The 15,537-nt window shown below is 55.7% G+C and overlaps 1 protein-coding gene across 1 annotated transcript in view; it reads right to left on the bottom strand.

Annotated features, from left to right (window-relative positions):
* Positions 1-15,537, bottom strand: part of LOC131906870 (SCO-spondin) — a 53,721-nt gene that overhangs the window by 33,396 nt on the left and 4,788 nt on the right. The window contains exons 13-43 of the mRNA XM_059257695.1: positions 14,446-14,563; positions 13,629-13,804; positions 13,324-13,551; positions 13,015-13,180; positions 12,579-12,816; positions 10,918-11,107; positions 10,718-10,812; positions 10,247-10,503; positions 9,818-9,952; positions 8,639-8,835; positions 8,420-8,547; positions 8,220-8,329; positions 7,741-7,890; positions 7,553-7,646; positions 7,299-7,468; positions 6,798-7,031; positions 6,166-6,387; positions 5,509-5,745; positions 4,608-4,699; positions 4,301-4,532; positions 3,996-4,148; positions 3,592-3,732; positions 3,337-3,519; positions 3,107-3,257; positions 2,416-2,569; positions 2,243-2,297; positions 1,712-1,810; positions 1,259-1,450; positions 1,039-1,169; positions 368-515; positions 127-280 (exon numbers count right to left, since the gene is read on the bottom strand). Coding sequence (XP_059113678.1) covers positions 127-280; positions 368-515; positions 1,039-1,169; positions 1,259-1,450; positions 1,712-1,810; positions 2,243-2,297; positions 2,416-2,569; positions 3,107-3,257; positions 3,337-3,519; positions 3,592-3,732; positions 3,996-4,148; positions 4,301-4,532; positions 4,608-4,699; positions 5,509-5,745; positions 6,166-6,387; positions 6,798-7,031; positions 7,299-7,468; positions 7,553-7,646; positions 7,741-7,890; positions 8,220-8,329; positions 8,420-8,547; positions 8,639-8,835; positions 9,818-9,952; positions 10,247-10,503; positions 10,718-10,812; positions 10,918-11,107; positions 12,579-12,816; positions 13,015-13,180; positions 13,324-13,551; positions 13,629-13,804; positions 14,446-14,563 — 5,030 coding nt within the window. The remainder of the gene's footprint in view (positions 1-126; positions 281-367; positions 516-1,038; positions 1,170-1,258; positions 1,451-1,711; positions 1,811-2,242; positions 2,298-2,415; positions 2,570-3,106; positions 3,258-3,336; positions 3,520-3,591; positions 3,733-3,995; positions 4,149-4,300; positions 4,533-4,607; positions 4,700-5,508; positions 5,746-6,165; positions 6,388-6,797; positions 7,032-7,298; positions 7,469-7,552; positions 7,647-7,740; positions 7,891-8,219; positions 8,330-8,419; positions 8,548-8,638; positions 8,836-9,817; positions 9,953-10,246; positions 10,504-10,717; positions 10,813-10,917; positions 11,108-12,578; positions 12,817-13,014; positions 13,181-13,323; positions 13,552-13,628; positions 13,805-14,445; positions 14,564-15,537) is intronic.

The raw sequence follows: 15,537 nt of genomic DNA, 5'->3' as shown, positions 1-15,537 counted from the left end.
ACCCAAGACTCTCAGGGTGGTAAGGGCTCTGGAGCACCCAGCTGTGTGTGACTCCTCAGCATGCAAGGTTTATGAAGGCAAGGCAGGACTCCTCCCATCCAGGTTCCACCCAGAGCCAGGCCATACCTGCTGGTGGTGTCTGCAGGAAGGGGCCCACAGCCCTCCTCGTCAGAGGCCTCCTTGCAGTCCACAGCACCGTCACACGACCCTCCTTTTGGGACACATTCACCACTGGCACAGCGGTGTCTGGTCCCTGGACATGGGGGTGCCAATGGGGACACTGTGGAGGACATGCTACTAAGGACTCCTGACGTCACACTGCCCACTCTTGTCCCTCCGGCTCCCAGGCTGGCCTTACCTGGCTTACAGCCCAGCAGCTCCACCCACAGGAAGATACCACGCTGAATGTTGTTGCTGTGGCCATCGTGTGGCCACACCCTGACGTATCGCGCCTGTACCATCTGGTCGAACGTCCATACCTCAGGGGCCATATGGCTCGGGCTCCCGGAGGAAAGCTGTGGGAGACATTATCTGTTGCTCAAGTCCCACCTCTTGCTCAAGCTGCCACTGTAACCCTGTTTTGGTGTTCCTCCTGCTTCCCCCAACCCTCATAACGTGGACGCTACTCCCGCATAGAGAAGGCGATCTTTGAGAAGGTAAGCGTGAACACCTATGTGAACTGAGTCCTATGGCTACAAGGGTCTGTCTCCTTAGACAGGATGCCAACCCCTAAAGGAATGTGCTGTACCCAGGCTGCTCCATAGAGACCTGCACTTCCGAGGGCCTCTGTGACCTGGGTGTGTTACCATCCAGCTCCTTCACAAGCTGTTAGGAGGTCGTATGTGCAGATTCCTAAGCCACTTTGATGGTTTCAAGTGTCCCTGGACTCGCAGCTCCACAGAGCATAGTCCCTGCTAGTTAGCAGGTGTTCCACAGATGTCTAATGCAAGGACTGTCCCTCAGGGGGATGAAAGTCCCTTGGGGACGATGGCTGTGGTATCCACAAATGGGTTTCTTGGGCCACCTGCCCCAGAGGACTGGAGTGCTCAGTACCGTGGGCAGGGGCAGGGAGTTGAGAGAGTCGTGCCACTGTAGACCATCACTGCTGAACTGGAGCGACAAGCTGGTGACATAAGCAGCAGAAGAGCCAACCCCCTGCACCATGATACCTGAGGAAGGAGCAGGGCAAAGCAAAGGTCAGCACTGAGGCAGCCACCTCATCTCCCATCCCCTATCCCGTGCCCTCCTCCTCACTGACCAGTTAGGTTCCGAGGCTGCAGCAGGTCCAGCTGCAGGTAGAGTGGCTGGGCGTGCCACTCAGCATGAGCACCCTCTCCAGGGCCAGGCCCTATGGTGGGAGCCTCTGTGGCAGCCCAGGTGGGGTGTTCCATGTGCTGGGATGATGCCCACATGGGCAGTTGGGCCAGGCCCAGGGGAGAATAACAGGCATCTGGATTCAGGAGAGAGAGTGGCTGGAGCAGGGCAGAACAGAGGGTGGTAGGGGCAATTAGGGGGCAACAAGGGGAGCTAGGGGTATGGAAGACAGGAAAATGCAGCAAGGAGGGCAGAGCTGGGGAACGCAACTTGGGATGGGTGACTTCATCGCCTGCAGTGTGTAGAGGCTGGGAACTGCACCCCAGGTCTTGTTTCCCCAGCGGTCTGGGAAGTACTAGGGCAGTCCCTTTCAGCATCCAGACCCCACACGACTTACCCCCCAGAGGAGGCAGAACATAGGTGAGCAGGGGGGCTCCCATCGGAGGGCTGGAGGTAGGGGCAGGAGTGGTCATGGGGACCACTGTCTGGTTCTTTCCTGTGCAGAGACCCAGCGGTCAGGAGAGAGAGTGGGAGAGGCTGCCGCCAGCCACCAACCCAGCACTCAGGCCCTCCACACTTCCTGGACCACGTTCCTTCCCATGACTTCTCAAGAATAAACTCCAGCTGGGAAGGTCCCTCTTTCCCTTTGAGTGAACTGGGGCTTTTCACCTCCACTGACTATTAAGAAAACAGAATAAAACCGCCAGGCCCAAACGGATGAGGATGGAACAGGCGCAGTCTCTAACTTCTGCAGGCATTAGGAGACTCGAGCAGTGAACGGCCTATGTAACTGCCATGCTGGGTGAGCTCTAACTTCACCAACTGGTACACTTTTAGGATGAGGAAGCTGAACCATGGCTTCCTGTCATAGTCTGCACTGGGTTCTCCTCCTCTCGAGGCTCTTCTGCCGCCCCTGAGACCCACTCACCAGGCAGTGTACAGTGGCAACACGATTCTCCCATCCCCTCCACCAGGACCCAGCCCTGTGGGAACACAGACGTCAAGCCATTTGTGCATCTCTAACCCATCAGTTTCCCCAGGCCTGGCTGGTCTAGATCACCTTTCCAGGCTCAGCCCTCTCCACATTCCCAGACCCCTCACCTGGGGGCAGCTGCCCAGCGGGCAATAAGGGGAGCAGTGTGTGATACCCCTGTGCAGACACTCGCACACCGTGCAGGGGCCTCCACGCCAGCGTTCCCCAACATGATGCATGAGGCCCCACTGCTCACAGCCCTCACAAGGCTCTGTCTGGCACCTGGAAAGGATGACATGGTTACAGCCTCCTGGAGGAGGGGGCTCACTCAAAGCCATCCCCAACTTGCCAGGCTAAGGGCATTCTTAGACTTGAGACTGTCGATAAGAAAACTGGGAAAGTCCTGTGTAAATGTCCGGTCACGCCGTAATCCCACTCTACACTTGCTCCTGTGAGAACAGCCACAACAGGCACACAGGAATGGGAAAGGAAGCGATCTGTGCCAACCCTGCAGGTTAACACAGCCGGCCCCAGAAGGGCTGGAATAACTATGTCCCTACAAGCCTCACCAGAGGCAAACCCCCTCCACCCCGGCAGAGACAGAGACCCATTCTTGCCACAGGAATGGTCAAGCTCTATCTGTAGGTCCTGTCTGCTGGTTCTTGGATCTAGCAGGTACAAAACAGAAGTAGGAAAAGACAGCTGAGGTGTCAATTGGGCGTCACAGAACAGCTTGCTAGTCACATGTGAAGTGCCTATCTCAGAGTTGACCTCCTAAGCAGAGGCAGAGGGTAGATCGGGTCCCTATCCTGTCTGCACCTGCGGGCCTTGCGGTGGATGCCACGGCACTGGCGACCCCGACCAGAGAGGCGCGGGTTGTTGGGGCTCCGGAAAGACCACTGGAGGCTGTGGCCGCTGCAGGGCCCCAGGCACTCCGCCCAGGGGGACCAGGAGGACCAGCCACAATCCACTGAGAGAAGACAGAGACAAGGTTGGGTGGTCTGGGGAGGGACAAGGCCTCCCAGGGATGGGCCTGGGCAGAGGCTTACCAGAACATTCTGGATTGGGCTGGCAGCGATGTGGTCGCCCATCCTGGCAGAAGCAGAGCTGGCAGTCCATTTTGATGCGTTGCCCCGGCCAGTAACGGGTACCATCCACCAGGCAGGGGCACTGCCTAGGCTTCACACATTGCCCCTCAGTGCCCAGCACCTGCCCTTCTGGGCACCAGCAACCTAAATAAAGCCCAGCATTAGGTATCATGTAAAGCAAGGCCTCCACAGACCCAGTCCAGTACCCCTTCTCACCTGGGCTGCTGCAGGGCCTATCAGGCGAGCACGTGGTCTGACCAGAAACATCATCACAAGTCAGAGGGCAGGGGGCACAGGGCTGGAACACCAACTCCCCGAAGCAAGTGGCATTGGGGCAGCCCTCCTGAGGGCAGGGATCTGAAAGTAGGCAAGGACAGGGTCAGAGCTTATGGAGAGGCATCTGCAGCAGAGACCAGTGTCTACCACAGTGTCCGTCACAGTCCTCAGTGTCTCAGCTGGTGACTCCTATGCACACAGTACCCCCCAGCAACCCTCTATGCCTGCTGTGTTCTCCCAGTCCCCCGGTATCCAAATAGAGGACCTCCTCCCCGAGTGCCCCCTCAGTACCCCATCACCAGCCTCCTCACGCCCTTACTTGTGCCCTCTTCCCCTTTACTCACGGGCCTGGTGGGCACTACGGGGGCTCCCAGGCAGCAGGGCACAGTCCTGGCCCCCGTTCCGGGGTGGTTGGCACTGCCGATGGCGTGTCATGGTGCCCCCACAGGGTTCGGAACACGGAGACCAGGGAGACCAAGAACTCCATTCGCCATCCACTGCAAGGGAGGGCCAGGACGGTGTGTGTGTTGGGGAGGAGAGGGCTTTGAGGCAGAGCTAGGGGGCAACAGCCTCTATTTTCCCCTCTGTCTCCAGGACCTGCTCCCCCCCTCCCCCTCCCCCTCCCCCTCCCTGATGTCCCTTCCCTCACCCGGGCAGGCCTCTGTGAAGCAGGCCTGTGACTGGCGCTGGGGGCCTGGGCAGTTCTGTAGCACCGGGAGACTGGATGGGGAGCAGTGTCGACTCCGAGCCTGTATGCCAGGCCCGCAGGTCTGACTGCATGGCTCCCATGGGCCCCAGGAGCTCCAGGCCCCACAACCCTGCTCTTCCAGGGAGGGCTCTGCTTCATTTGCCAACTCACAGTCTGGGTTCCCATCACAAACCTGGGGAAGCAACAGGCTCAGACTTCCGGCTAGGTGTACAAAATCTGAGCCTACCTATCCCTGCTTGAGACTCACCAGCAGGAAATCAATGCAGGTGCCATTCGGGCAGGAGAATTCTGGGCAGGGACCCCCTGTCCTGTTGGGGCCTCCTGGGACTGACAGCCCCTCTGGGGAAAAAAGAATAGTTAACTAGGAATGAAAATCATCTCCTAGACTACAGGAGTGTCCCCAGCAAGAAAACAGTGTCCACACCACAGTCCAGCTCATCCCCACCCTGTAGACAGTCAGGGATGACATCACAGAGCTGCTTGGGGTCCAGGCACAGCCATGGAGTTAAACCAGAGGATAAGAGGCCGTGGCATGGGGCAGCTGGGTGGAACCTAAGGATAAGAAGTGACCTACCATACTGCTGCCCCCATCCCCATCCTATCCCCGCACAGAGACCAGCAGGGAAAGCCAGGAAATTAGAAGAGGACATGGGTGGGAGGCAGAGTCCTGTCCTGGATCAGAGGAACCTTTAGAAGGGGTTGAAGAATGGTCCTGGAGAAAAGTAAGGGCCTATGGACAGCCTGACACTCTCTCTGGTGAGGCATCCAGGGCATGAAGGGCTGATTTGTAAGGACACAAAGAGTTCCACTCAGGTGAAGTGGGGAGGAGCTGTGGATAGGGGAGTCTCCAAACAGACCTACCCCTCCCATGCCCTCAGCCACCACCCACTCCTGTTTCTTCTTCCCCAAATGTGAGCAGACAAAAGACCCCTTTCTCCTCTCCCACAGGCCTATAGGGAAAAGCAAAAACCTCTATGGAAGGTTTCAAGGTAAAGATCAAAGAAACAGGGAGACAATCACGCAGCCTCTCTCCAGCTGTGCACCAATCTGCCACAGCCAGGGGCAAGGGTGGCACTGGGAAGCTCCAGGTTCCGGCCTATGAGGCCACCAGCAGAAGGGAGATGTACAGAGTGAGGCGTGTGACTCACCACAGACATCGGGATCCTCATCTGAACCATCCGGGCACTGGGGCACACCATCACATAGCTGTCCCGGGAACACACAGTGTGGGCTGTGGGCACAGGGCACCTGGTACAGCATGCAGGGCCCACCACAGCCAAGCTCGTCACTTCCATCTGTGCAGTCATCCTCCTGGTCACAGCGCCAGCCCTGGGGAGTGCATTCTCCACTGCTGCACTGGAACTCGAGGAGGCCGCAGGGGGACACTGCAGGGGGTGTGTGGGTTAGACCAGCAGGAGTGGACTCTCGGCTCTCCAGGTCCAGCTCACCCTCACATCTCCTCTGGGGATGCCCTCGAATTTCAGCATCCCTGACTCGTACCTGAGCATACCCCTCCCCAATCTAGTCCTACCCCCCCTCGCGTTTGACTGCTCTTTTGTTTTCTGCAGGCCTCCCCCAGTCCCTAAATGCCCACTAGGTTCTCCTTCACTGTTCAGAGGGAGGCTCTGAATACAAGGAAATAAATCTGGACCTCCTATCCCTCCCAAACACTGAACACATCATTCCAGATGATGTGTTTGGCCCTAGATTTGGCTCAAATGCTTCCCTCTGGGATATTCACCCATCCCCTTCCTGGGCAGCTCAGGCTTCAAGCTTTCTCACCCTATCTATTCCCAGAGACTCACCAGGGCTGGCACTGCCCATAGGACTTGATGCTGTAACCAGAGAGCTGGTAGAAGGGCTCTGCCAGGTGCCAGCAGGGGGTGTAGGCAGAGAAGGCAGAGGGCAGTGACCAGGACCCTCATCAGCTCCATCTGGGCAGTCCCAAACTCCATCACACAGCCGCATGGTCCCAATGCAAGTGCCGTCATCACAAGATACCTCTCCAGACGTGCAGCTCACCTGTCCTGAAGCCAGAGGAGAGGAGGTGATCCTGGGACTTAGCCCCTTCTAAGACTTGTAAAAATGTACGTGTCTATGTGTCTGTAAATGTAAGCCACATGTGTGCAGGTGCCTGTGGGAGCCATAAGAGGATGTCAGAACCCCTGGAGCTGGAGTTACAGGTGGTTGTGAGTGGCCATGTGGGTGCTGGAAACTGATTTCAGATCTTCCGGGAGAGCAACAAATAACCTTAACCATTGAGCAATCCAGCCCCTAGGATTGACACTTATTCCATCTCTTTGGAGTATCTCCATTTGGTCACCGACGGGTACCACCTTCATGAGTGGAGACTTGGCATAGAAAGGGATGAATACACAGGGGCCTTCCAGGATCTGGACCCTGAGGCGGGGGTGCCTAGTGGGCAAAGACTCCTCACCCAGACAGGACTCTTCGTCTGCAGCATCCAGACAATCAGGATGACCATTACACAGCAGGGCGGGTGGCAGGCAGCGACCGTCAGCACAGGCCAGCGAGCCATGGGGACACGGGCACCCCTGCTCATCGGTGCCATCTCCACAGTCATCCTGCCCATCACAGAGCAGAGCCAGGGGCAGGCAGTGGCCAGATTGGCAAGACATCTGCCCCTCCCCACAGCCTGAGGTGGCACAGCCTAGCATGGGGAAAAGAGGCAGGTTCAGGATACAGTGTTGCCAAAGATCCTGGCCTAAGAAGGATCAGAACACACACACACACACACACACACACACACACACACACACACACACACACTCCGTCCCTCAGTCCTCACCCATCACCTAAGTCATAGCTCCTGGCAGGGGAAGCAGCAGCTTAAGGATCTGCCCTGAGGACAGATGCTGCAGCTTCAGTAAACCCAGTTATCTGTCCCAGTGAGTGCCACACAGGTAAAAACACTCACCCTCCTCATCTGAGCCATCACCGCAGTCATCCTGGTTGTCACAAAGCCACTCAAGTGGCACACAGTGCCCACTCTCTCTGCACGGAGCCTCTCCTTCTGCACAGCCAGGTTCCATCTCCTCACAGGGGACACCATCACCTCCACAATGCCACTGACTTTCCTGACAGGTGCTGAGCGCAATGGAGGCCTGGCATGAGCCACACATCAGCTTGTTCAGCCCAAGGGCACAGGTTTCTCCCGGGTCTCCCACTCACCAGTTTCCACAGTCTTTTTGCAAAACAGTCCCCGGTGGGAAGAAACTGCCACCCCACTCACAGGGACAGGCAGCCGGCTGCACACAGGTTCCTCCTGAGAGCACAGAGCATGGGATTCAGAACCAAGGATGCCCGGCCCACACTTGTGGCCGCTGCCCAGCCTTAGTGTCCTCTCCCCAGGAACACACCATGCAGCAGTGTCCCCTCGGGGCAGAAGCAGCCCTCCACACAGCTGATGGTCTGGCAGTGCCATCTGGTCTCAGGGTGACGATCATGGCAGGTGGGGGGACAGGCGGAGCCGCAGGCTTCATATACCTGACCTCCTTCACACTGTAGGGCTGGGTGGGGAGAAGAGAGGCTGTGCTCACTGAGGTCCAGGGCCACCAGGAACAATGGCACAGACAAGCCAGCTTCAGTTGACACCCAAGGAAAGCACGGGATGCACACCGTAGACCTTTGCCAAGACGCACCCTCCCCCCCCCCAAAAAAAAAAGATGAAGGATGCTAGCCCTGCGCATCAGCCATTCTCATGTTTGGTTTATTAAGAAAAGTATCTAGCAACAGAGTGAGCATCCAGCTCACCTTTGAACCTAAGTGATTAAATGGCCAGCTGGTGGTGGGACAGGAGAAGCCCCTTTCAAGGACTGAGAGAGTAGGGCACACTCACGGCAGAGTTCCTGGCTGCGCCAACGCACACGGTGTCTGTGCCGGGCACACTCATCAGCATAAGCGGCAATGGCTGAGCAGAGGCACTCACAGTCTCCCCCGGTGTCACAGCTGTGGGGTGGAGCCATCATCCTGTCATACGCCCCACTCCCTACACACACCTCAGCATGCCCACTGCACCCAGCCCTCAGCCCTCCTTACCCGCAGGCATCGTACACACACCACTCATAGTGCTGCTGCGGGGGCACCTCTGTGTGGCACGGGGCAAAGATGGACTGTAATATCACCCCACAGCGGGCCTGGGCCCAGTTCACCCGGTGGGTGTTCACCTGCAACACAGGGTGCTTCTGTGAGCCCCCCTCCCCCCTCTCTCCCAGCTATTACACCCCTACCTCCCTCCGGCTGCCCTGCCCTGCTCACTGCACAGGGGTGTGGCAGGTCTCCCGGCTCAGGGCACAGGGGATTGAGACGCCAGGAATGGGCGGCAAGCTCTGCAGTGGGCTCCAGGACTCCTTGGCGGCTCCGCAGGTCATTACTGGCATCACCATCAAAGTCTCCACACAGCCCAGCCACACGACCTTGGAAGTGGGGGGATAGCTGTACCAGCACCCGGGTGCCTGGTGGCATTATAAAAAGTGACCCTCAGCTGGGCTGGAGCAGAAAGACACATGGGTATGACAGCCTCCTTGCACAGGTGCCCCCACCCAACAGGGGGTGCTGATTCCCTCTTCTGCGGATAACTGAAAAGATCAACAGCTGGGAGTCAACTAGGAACCTAGCTTCCTAACTAATACTAGGTGAGAGACAGCAAGACCCCCCAATCAGGCCAGGTTCGGGTGGCTTCGGGCTGGGCTGAGAAGCTCCAGGCTAGCCTAGAAGCTCCAGGCTAGCCCAGCTGAGAGGACCAAGTCCACACAGGATTCTTTTGGTTTCCTTCAATGTCTCACTAACAGTTATATTTCTAAAACACCAACTGCTTATGTTTGGGAGTGAGATGTCAGCAGGGTCTATTTTCATTTCTTCCTAAAACTTGGTGTTTTCTAAATGTTTCTTTGGTGGGGCTGTCATGTTCGTAAAATGAAGAAAAACACAGTTATGAAAATATAATACGGGAACAGGAGAGATGGGTCAGTAGTTAAGAGCACTGGCTGCTCTTCCAGAGGACCTGGGTTCAATTCCAAGCACCCACACGGCAATTTACAGCTGTCTGTAACTCCAGTTCCAGGGGATCCAGTGCCCTCACACAGACATTCACACAGGCAAAACATGAATGCACATAAAATAAAAATAGTGTTTTTTTTTTAAAAAAAAAAAAAAAAGAAAGAAAGAAAGAAAGAAAGAAAGAAAATACAATATGGAAACTCCAACCACTTCCAAGGGCTGTGAGTCAGGGGTGGCCACTGGGCTGGGGGCACTGGGCAGAGGGTGAGACACAGCAAAAATCTCGGCCTGGCTGTCATACTGGAAATCTGCCCCAAGTGGGCAGTCAGGGGTCAGTCTCAACCTCAGAGCTTGGCAGGCACTGGGAAGAAGGGTTTGGGGAAACCAGCTCCCATTGTGAAGGCCTGGTGTGGTTAAGGCCAAGAGGGTGAGCCTGACCTCCATCCCAGAGCAGAGTGAGGCCCAGACGTGTTGCCAACAGCAGGAAGAGGCCGGCACGGTGCAGACTCAGTCCAGGGCCTGCATAGACCTTGGGGAGCTTTATGCTCACTCCATTCACTGTTACTGCCCGGCCTGGAGAAGAAAGGGTGTTAAATGTAGCCTGGACACCAAGAGGTCCTCCCAGCCACTCCTCCAAACTTTCTTTTGCTTATTTCTCTAGGTGACCTTGGGTGGGTCCTAAGACTTCTTTGGGCCTTGATTTTCCAGAGTTCTGGCGCCAACAAACCCCACCCTAAGGACAACGAAACCCAAGGAGGCGCTGAGAGGGAACCTGGACCCTGCCATGCTGAGGAGCTGCGATGCTACAGTGTGATGCCCGCTACCCTCTGGCGATGTGCCAGCCATCCTTGATAGAATCACAGCCACCTCTAAGCACGTGCACAATGGTGCTGTCCAGACGCACAGCCAGTGCCTTGGTACAAGTGAGGCCACTGGTCCCACAAGGCAGGTTCTGGACGGAGACACTGAAGCGGCCACTAGCCTCTCTCACGAGCAGGTACTCGCAGGCCCCAGGAAAGGTAAGGACCAGCCCATCGAATGTCACATAGTGGGGAGCACCAGATGCCTGGCACCGTCCACTGCACCGCTGACCTGTGCAGTGCCACCGCTGGCCCTGGCACACACTGTGGGCAAGAGACAGGACAGGGCCATTAACAACAGTGACAGCCCAGACAGACCCCGAGTGTGACGAATTCTAGAAGGTTCCCAGTGTTCAGACCACTCTAAATATCCCGTTCCATCCACTATTCCAAACTGTTTTAGTGAAAAGAGGCACGATGGCTGGGGAGTCAAGGGTCACAAGGTCATATGGCAACAGGTGACAGGGATTGTGCATACCAAATGTTGCAATCTTCCTGGATGGTGGCATTGGGTGGGTACCATTGCCCATTGTGACGACAGGGACAAAGATCAGGAGTCACACAGCGCTTGTCCTGGGTGGAGGGCGAAAACACTGTTTCAGACAGCTAGGGAGCAGGGCAGGATCCTTGTATAGGGAGAGCACCTTGGTGCCCCATGGGTCTCCTTCCCAGTCTCACCAGCAGCACGGTACCAGGGGGACAGACACAGCCATCAGTGCTTCCAGCCAGACAGGAATGGTTGGTTCTGGGGCTGTCGCAGGTGAGAAGGCAGGCACCAGGGGCATAGATGAGCTCCTGAGGGCAGAGTGCCCGCTGTGGGGGGCAGTGGTGGGCTGTGCAGTTCCAGAGGCCCCTCTCCTGGCAGATGCTGTAGAGGAGGGAAGATGAAGAGCCAGGCCCAGCATGCGCTCATCTGGCTGTCCTAGGCCCTAGGCTGCCACAGTGAATCTCAGGAACCTAGACCCCTGCAGGCATCTGGATCCCCTAATGCCTGGTAGGAACCCAGCCCCAATTCTAGAGACCAGAACAGCTCAACTTCCAACACCCTAGCCTCCAGCACAGAAGACAGGCTGGTTCAGGAAGCCCACATGCCTGGGATCCACAGTCCGCCTTCTGTCTGGCTCCCATGGGGCTAGTCTTGGAACTCCTGAATGGGGCAGAGATACTGACTCCTCATGCGATGACTAATCCTGACTGTCAATTTGATGAGATTGAGAATCACCCAGAGACAGTCCCTGGGCCTGTCCATGAAGGATTTTCTAGATCGGGTTCATTGAAGTGTGAAGACCCACCCTGACTGGGCAGCACTGTTCCACGGGCTGAGGTTCTGGGCTAAATAAAAAGGAGAAAGTGAGCCAAGCACCAGCACCCATCTCTCCCCCTGCTTCCTGACTAAGGATGCAATGTGACCAGTTACCCCCTGCCGCCATGACTTCCCCACCATGTTGGACTGTATTTCTTTGCACAGTGAGCCGATATAATCACGTGCCCCTTTAGCATCTTCTTGTCTGGTGTTCGGTCACAGAGACAAGTAATTAAGACATTTACCACTTGTCCAAGCAGCAGAGGGGATCCATGGAAGTGCCCAGGAGCCTACCTCTGCATCCTCAGGTATAGACCTGATCTTTCCTCTATGGTATAGACCTCATCTTTCCTCTATGGCATAGACTTCATCTCTCCTCTATGGTATAGACCCGATCTTTCCTCTATGGTATAGACCTGATCTTTCCTCTATGGTATAGACCTCATCTTTCCTCTATGGTATAGACTTCATCTTTCCTCTATGGTATAGACCTCATCTCTCCTCTATGGTATAGACCTGATCTTTCCTCTATGGTATAGACCTCATCTTTCCTCTATGGTATAGACTTCATCTTTCCTCTATGGTATAGACTTCATCTCTCCTCTATGGTATAGACCCGATCTTTCCTCTATGGTATAGACCTCATCTTTCCTCTATGGTATAGACCTCATCTTTCCTCTATGGTATAGACCTCATCTCTCCTCTATGGTATAGACCTCATCTTTCCTCTATGGTATAGACCTCATCTTTCCTTTTCTGGAACAACCTCTACATATCTGAGTCTCACTTTCCTCATGGACCATTAGGAACCGTTTTTCATACCCCCCTCAACACTTTCTTAGACTATAGTTAGGAAGTCAAATCAATACACTAGGTACTGGACATGAAGCTCTTGAAGCTGACAGTGCCCTGGCACTGAGGAAGTATCAGCACCCTGCCATCCCTCCCTGGCAATCCACGGTGACCATGCAGCACCAGCACCAGCCATTCACTCCGAAAGCTCTTCTTCTTTTTGCCCGAGGGTGGCAGTTCTTACCAGTGGCTGCAGTCTTTCGTGGTGGTGGCAGTGCCAAAGGTGTACTGGCGGCCTTCAAGCTGACAGGGGCACATGCTGGAAGGCACGCATTGGCCCTCAAGGCCCCACAGCAGTCCAGGGGGACAATTACAACCAGCCACACAGCCGCCAAGCTCTTTACACTCTTCGGGCTCCCCACAGTGATGACCACACACTGGGGCACACTCCTGGTATTCCTGGCCACCAGGACACTGGGCAGCTGGACACAGGGATACATGCAAATCAGAAGCCTAGCCACCCTGTCTAGACCTCAAGTTCCTGTGCCTCTACAGGAGAAAGTGCCTAGGAACAGTCTGGTAAGGAACGAGTTCCTGCCCCTCCAACTCCCCCAAATGGAGGGCACGAGGAAAGGGAGGTGAGGAGCCCAGGGTAGGGTTGGCTTGGTGGGGAGACTCACGGCACAGCGTCTCATTCCTCCATTGCAGTAGGACACCCTCCTGGGCACAGCGGCGTGCATAGGCAGAGAGCACGGAGCACAGACAGTTCCTGCCAGGGGCACAGCCACACACAGCCTCCAAGCAGCGCAATCGAAATGGTTCTCTGTCTACTAGCCCATGACACTCCTTTGGGCAAAAAGAAAAGGGGCAGTTCTTTCTTCATGGAGTCCCTTTCCTTGGGAGCCCACCGATGTCTCCCTGTGCCCTTGACTCTTTCTTGCATGTTGGATCCCTGATCTCATGGTCAGAGGATGGGGACACCCTAGTACCTGAAAGATGGGGCCATGCAGGATGGCACAGGCTGCCTCTGCGAAAGGGAGGCGCTGGGAGTAAGTGCTGCAGGAGGACAGTGGGGTGTTATCCATCAAAGGGCACCTTCCATCACCTGACACTTGGAACTTGCTAGCAAAGGCGGTGACGCTGGTCTCTATGTCCCCAGCAGGTGTCAGGAAGTCATCCTGCTGTTTCCAGGTAAAGGTGCCACACAGACCCTGCACCTGAGCCATGGAAGACAGGAAAGTGAAATCCAGTCTTACTTAGCCTAGCCCAAACACTCACTAGCCTCCTAGCATACCTGATAGGCATGACGGGGGTCCAGGGTGATGTAGGCTGCAGGGTCAGCCACTCCCCAGAGAACCCAGGCCCCAGGCCAGCGCAACAGCAAGAAAGTGGAGGAGGCACGGGAAACATTGACGTCCTCAGCACCAATCCAGGGCAAGCCTACATCCTGCCCATCCACCAGCACAGCTCCTGGAAGAGAGGCCTGACCATGTGATAGGGAACCTGTGGGAGGATGGGGCTGCAAGACGGGAAAGACTCGGCAAGATGGGAGAGCATGTGTCAGGGTGGGATGTGGGAGCAGCTAGAGTGATCCCTGGAGGCCACCTGTCCCACCAGAGATCACCCTTCCATAGCTCAAGAACCCACATCATCATGTATCTTTGCATATCCCTTTGTTTGTGTGGTCAGTATGTGGGAGAGCCAGCAGCAGGCCTGGGCATGGCAGAGTTGGAGGGACAGTGGCTGAGAGGGGCCAGCCTCAGTGGCTCATGTGCAAGGCCTTTCCAACTCGTATAACTGTGTGACTTGTATTTACCACTGAAAACCAGCAGAAGACGTCTTGGGAAATATCCTTGGGATAGTGTGTCTGCCCCTGGGAGGGAAGCATGAGGCAACATAGGTATTAAGTTCATCTGCAGGAATCTAGAAGGGATGGTTATTGAAATCCAAAGAGGGCGTGTGGAGGGCAGGCACGGGGTAGGCCTGAGGTGGCAGAGTAAGAGCAGTGGACAACAAGCCCAGTCGGCACCCTGAAGAAGTAGACAGCAGAGCCGTTGACTCCCCTGAGAACAAAGGCCCCACACTAGACAAGGAGGCAGGGCTAACAGTACCTGAATATCTGAGCTGAAGGTGGGTGTTCCCCAGGAAGACAGAGAGGGCATGGAGGCAGCTGCCCATGTCACAGGCCCCATGCTCCAATGCAACCCGCAGCTGGCCTTTCACAGAGTCCTGGCGTAGACAAGGTGGCAGGGCCGTGTAGAGAAGCCATGAGGAAGCCTCAGTAGTGTGATGACTTCAGCTCCCACCCCACACAGGTGCTAACCAACTTCTCGCCAGACAGATTCTGTGAGGCAAGAGGCTTAACCTTACCAGGGACTGACATGGGTGAATGGATGTGAGTGCATGAGGGGAGATTTTGTGTGACTGCATGTCTGTATGTGTGTGTGCATGTGTGTGTGTGTGTGTGTGTGTGTGTGTGTGTGTGTGTGTGTACACTTTGGAATGGGAAGATCCCCATCTTTCCTCCCCATAGGTGTTCCCTATTTGTATACATGTATATGTAGACATTTGTTGAATCTACATACACATACATGACTGTGTGTATGTGTGTGGTCCGTGTGCTGGCATGCAGCCTCCATCTCTGTGTGTATACATCATACATGTTTGGCCAGGTGACTGGGAAACAGCTCCCTGGATCTGCTTGTTGACCCTGCCCTCCCCCATGTCCTCAGCCCACTGTCACCCAGGCAAGGCGGGACAAGTCAGGGGGTTGCAGTAGTCCAACACTGAAATTGAGAGATCACTGATCAGCCCTTGGAAGGACTGAGACACAGCGCGGTGTGTGATGAACTGGAGAAGCCCCAGCTTTATTGGGGAGGGTCCCTTCTCTCTCCTGCCTGTGACAAGCCCAGGGTTTTACATCTATAAAAGGAACTATGAAGATGGATTTGGTTCTGTGGCCCTAGATAGGAGTGGCCAGTTAGGAGAGATGGGGACTAGAAAGGACAGTGTGCGTGCGTGTGCATGCATGTGTGTGTGTGTGTGTGTGTGTGTGTGTGTGCATGCATGTGTGTGTGTGTGTGTGTGTGTGTCTGTGTGCAGGCGTGTGTGCTCGCGTGCGTGTGTGTGTATGTGTGGGGGTACGCAGGCAGCCATTCTCCTGCCGCCACTGCTGTCCATCTCTCCTCGAAAGAGGCTGTATG

This window comes from Peromyscus eremicus, chromosome 3 (assembly GCF_949786415.1).
Source record: "Peromyscus eremicus chromosome 3, PerEre_H2_v1, whole genome shotgun sequence".
NCBI lineage: Eukaryota > Metazoa > Chordata > Mammalia > Rodentia > Cricetidae > Peromyscus > Peromyscus eremicus.
Note: the sequence above shows the minus strand (reverse complement) of the source record. Positions and strands in the feature narration are given on the sequence as shown.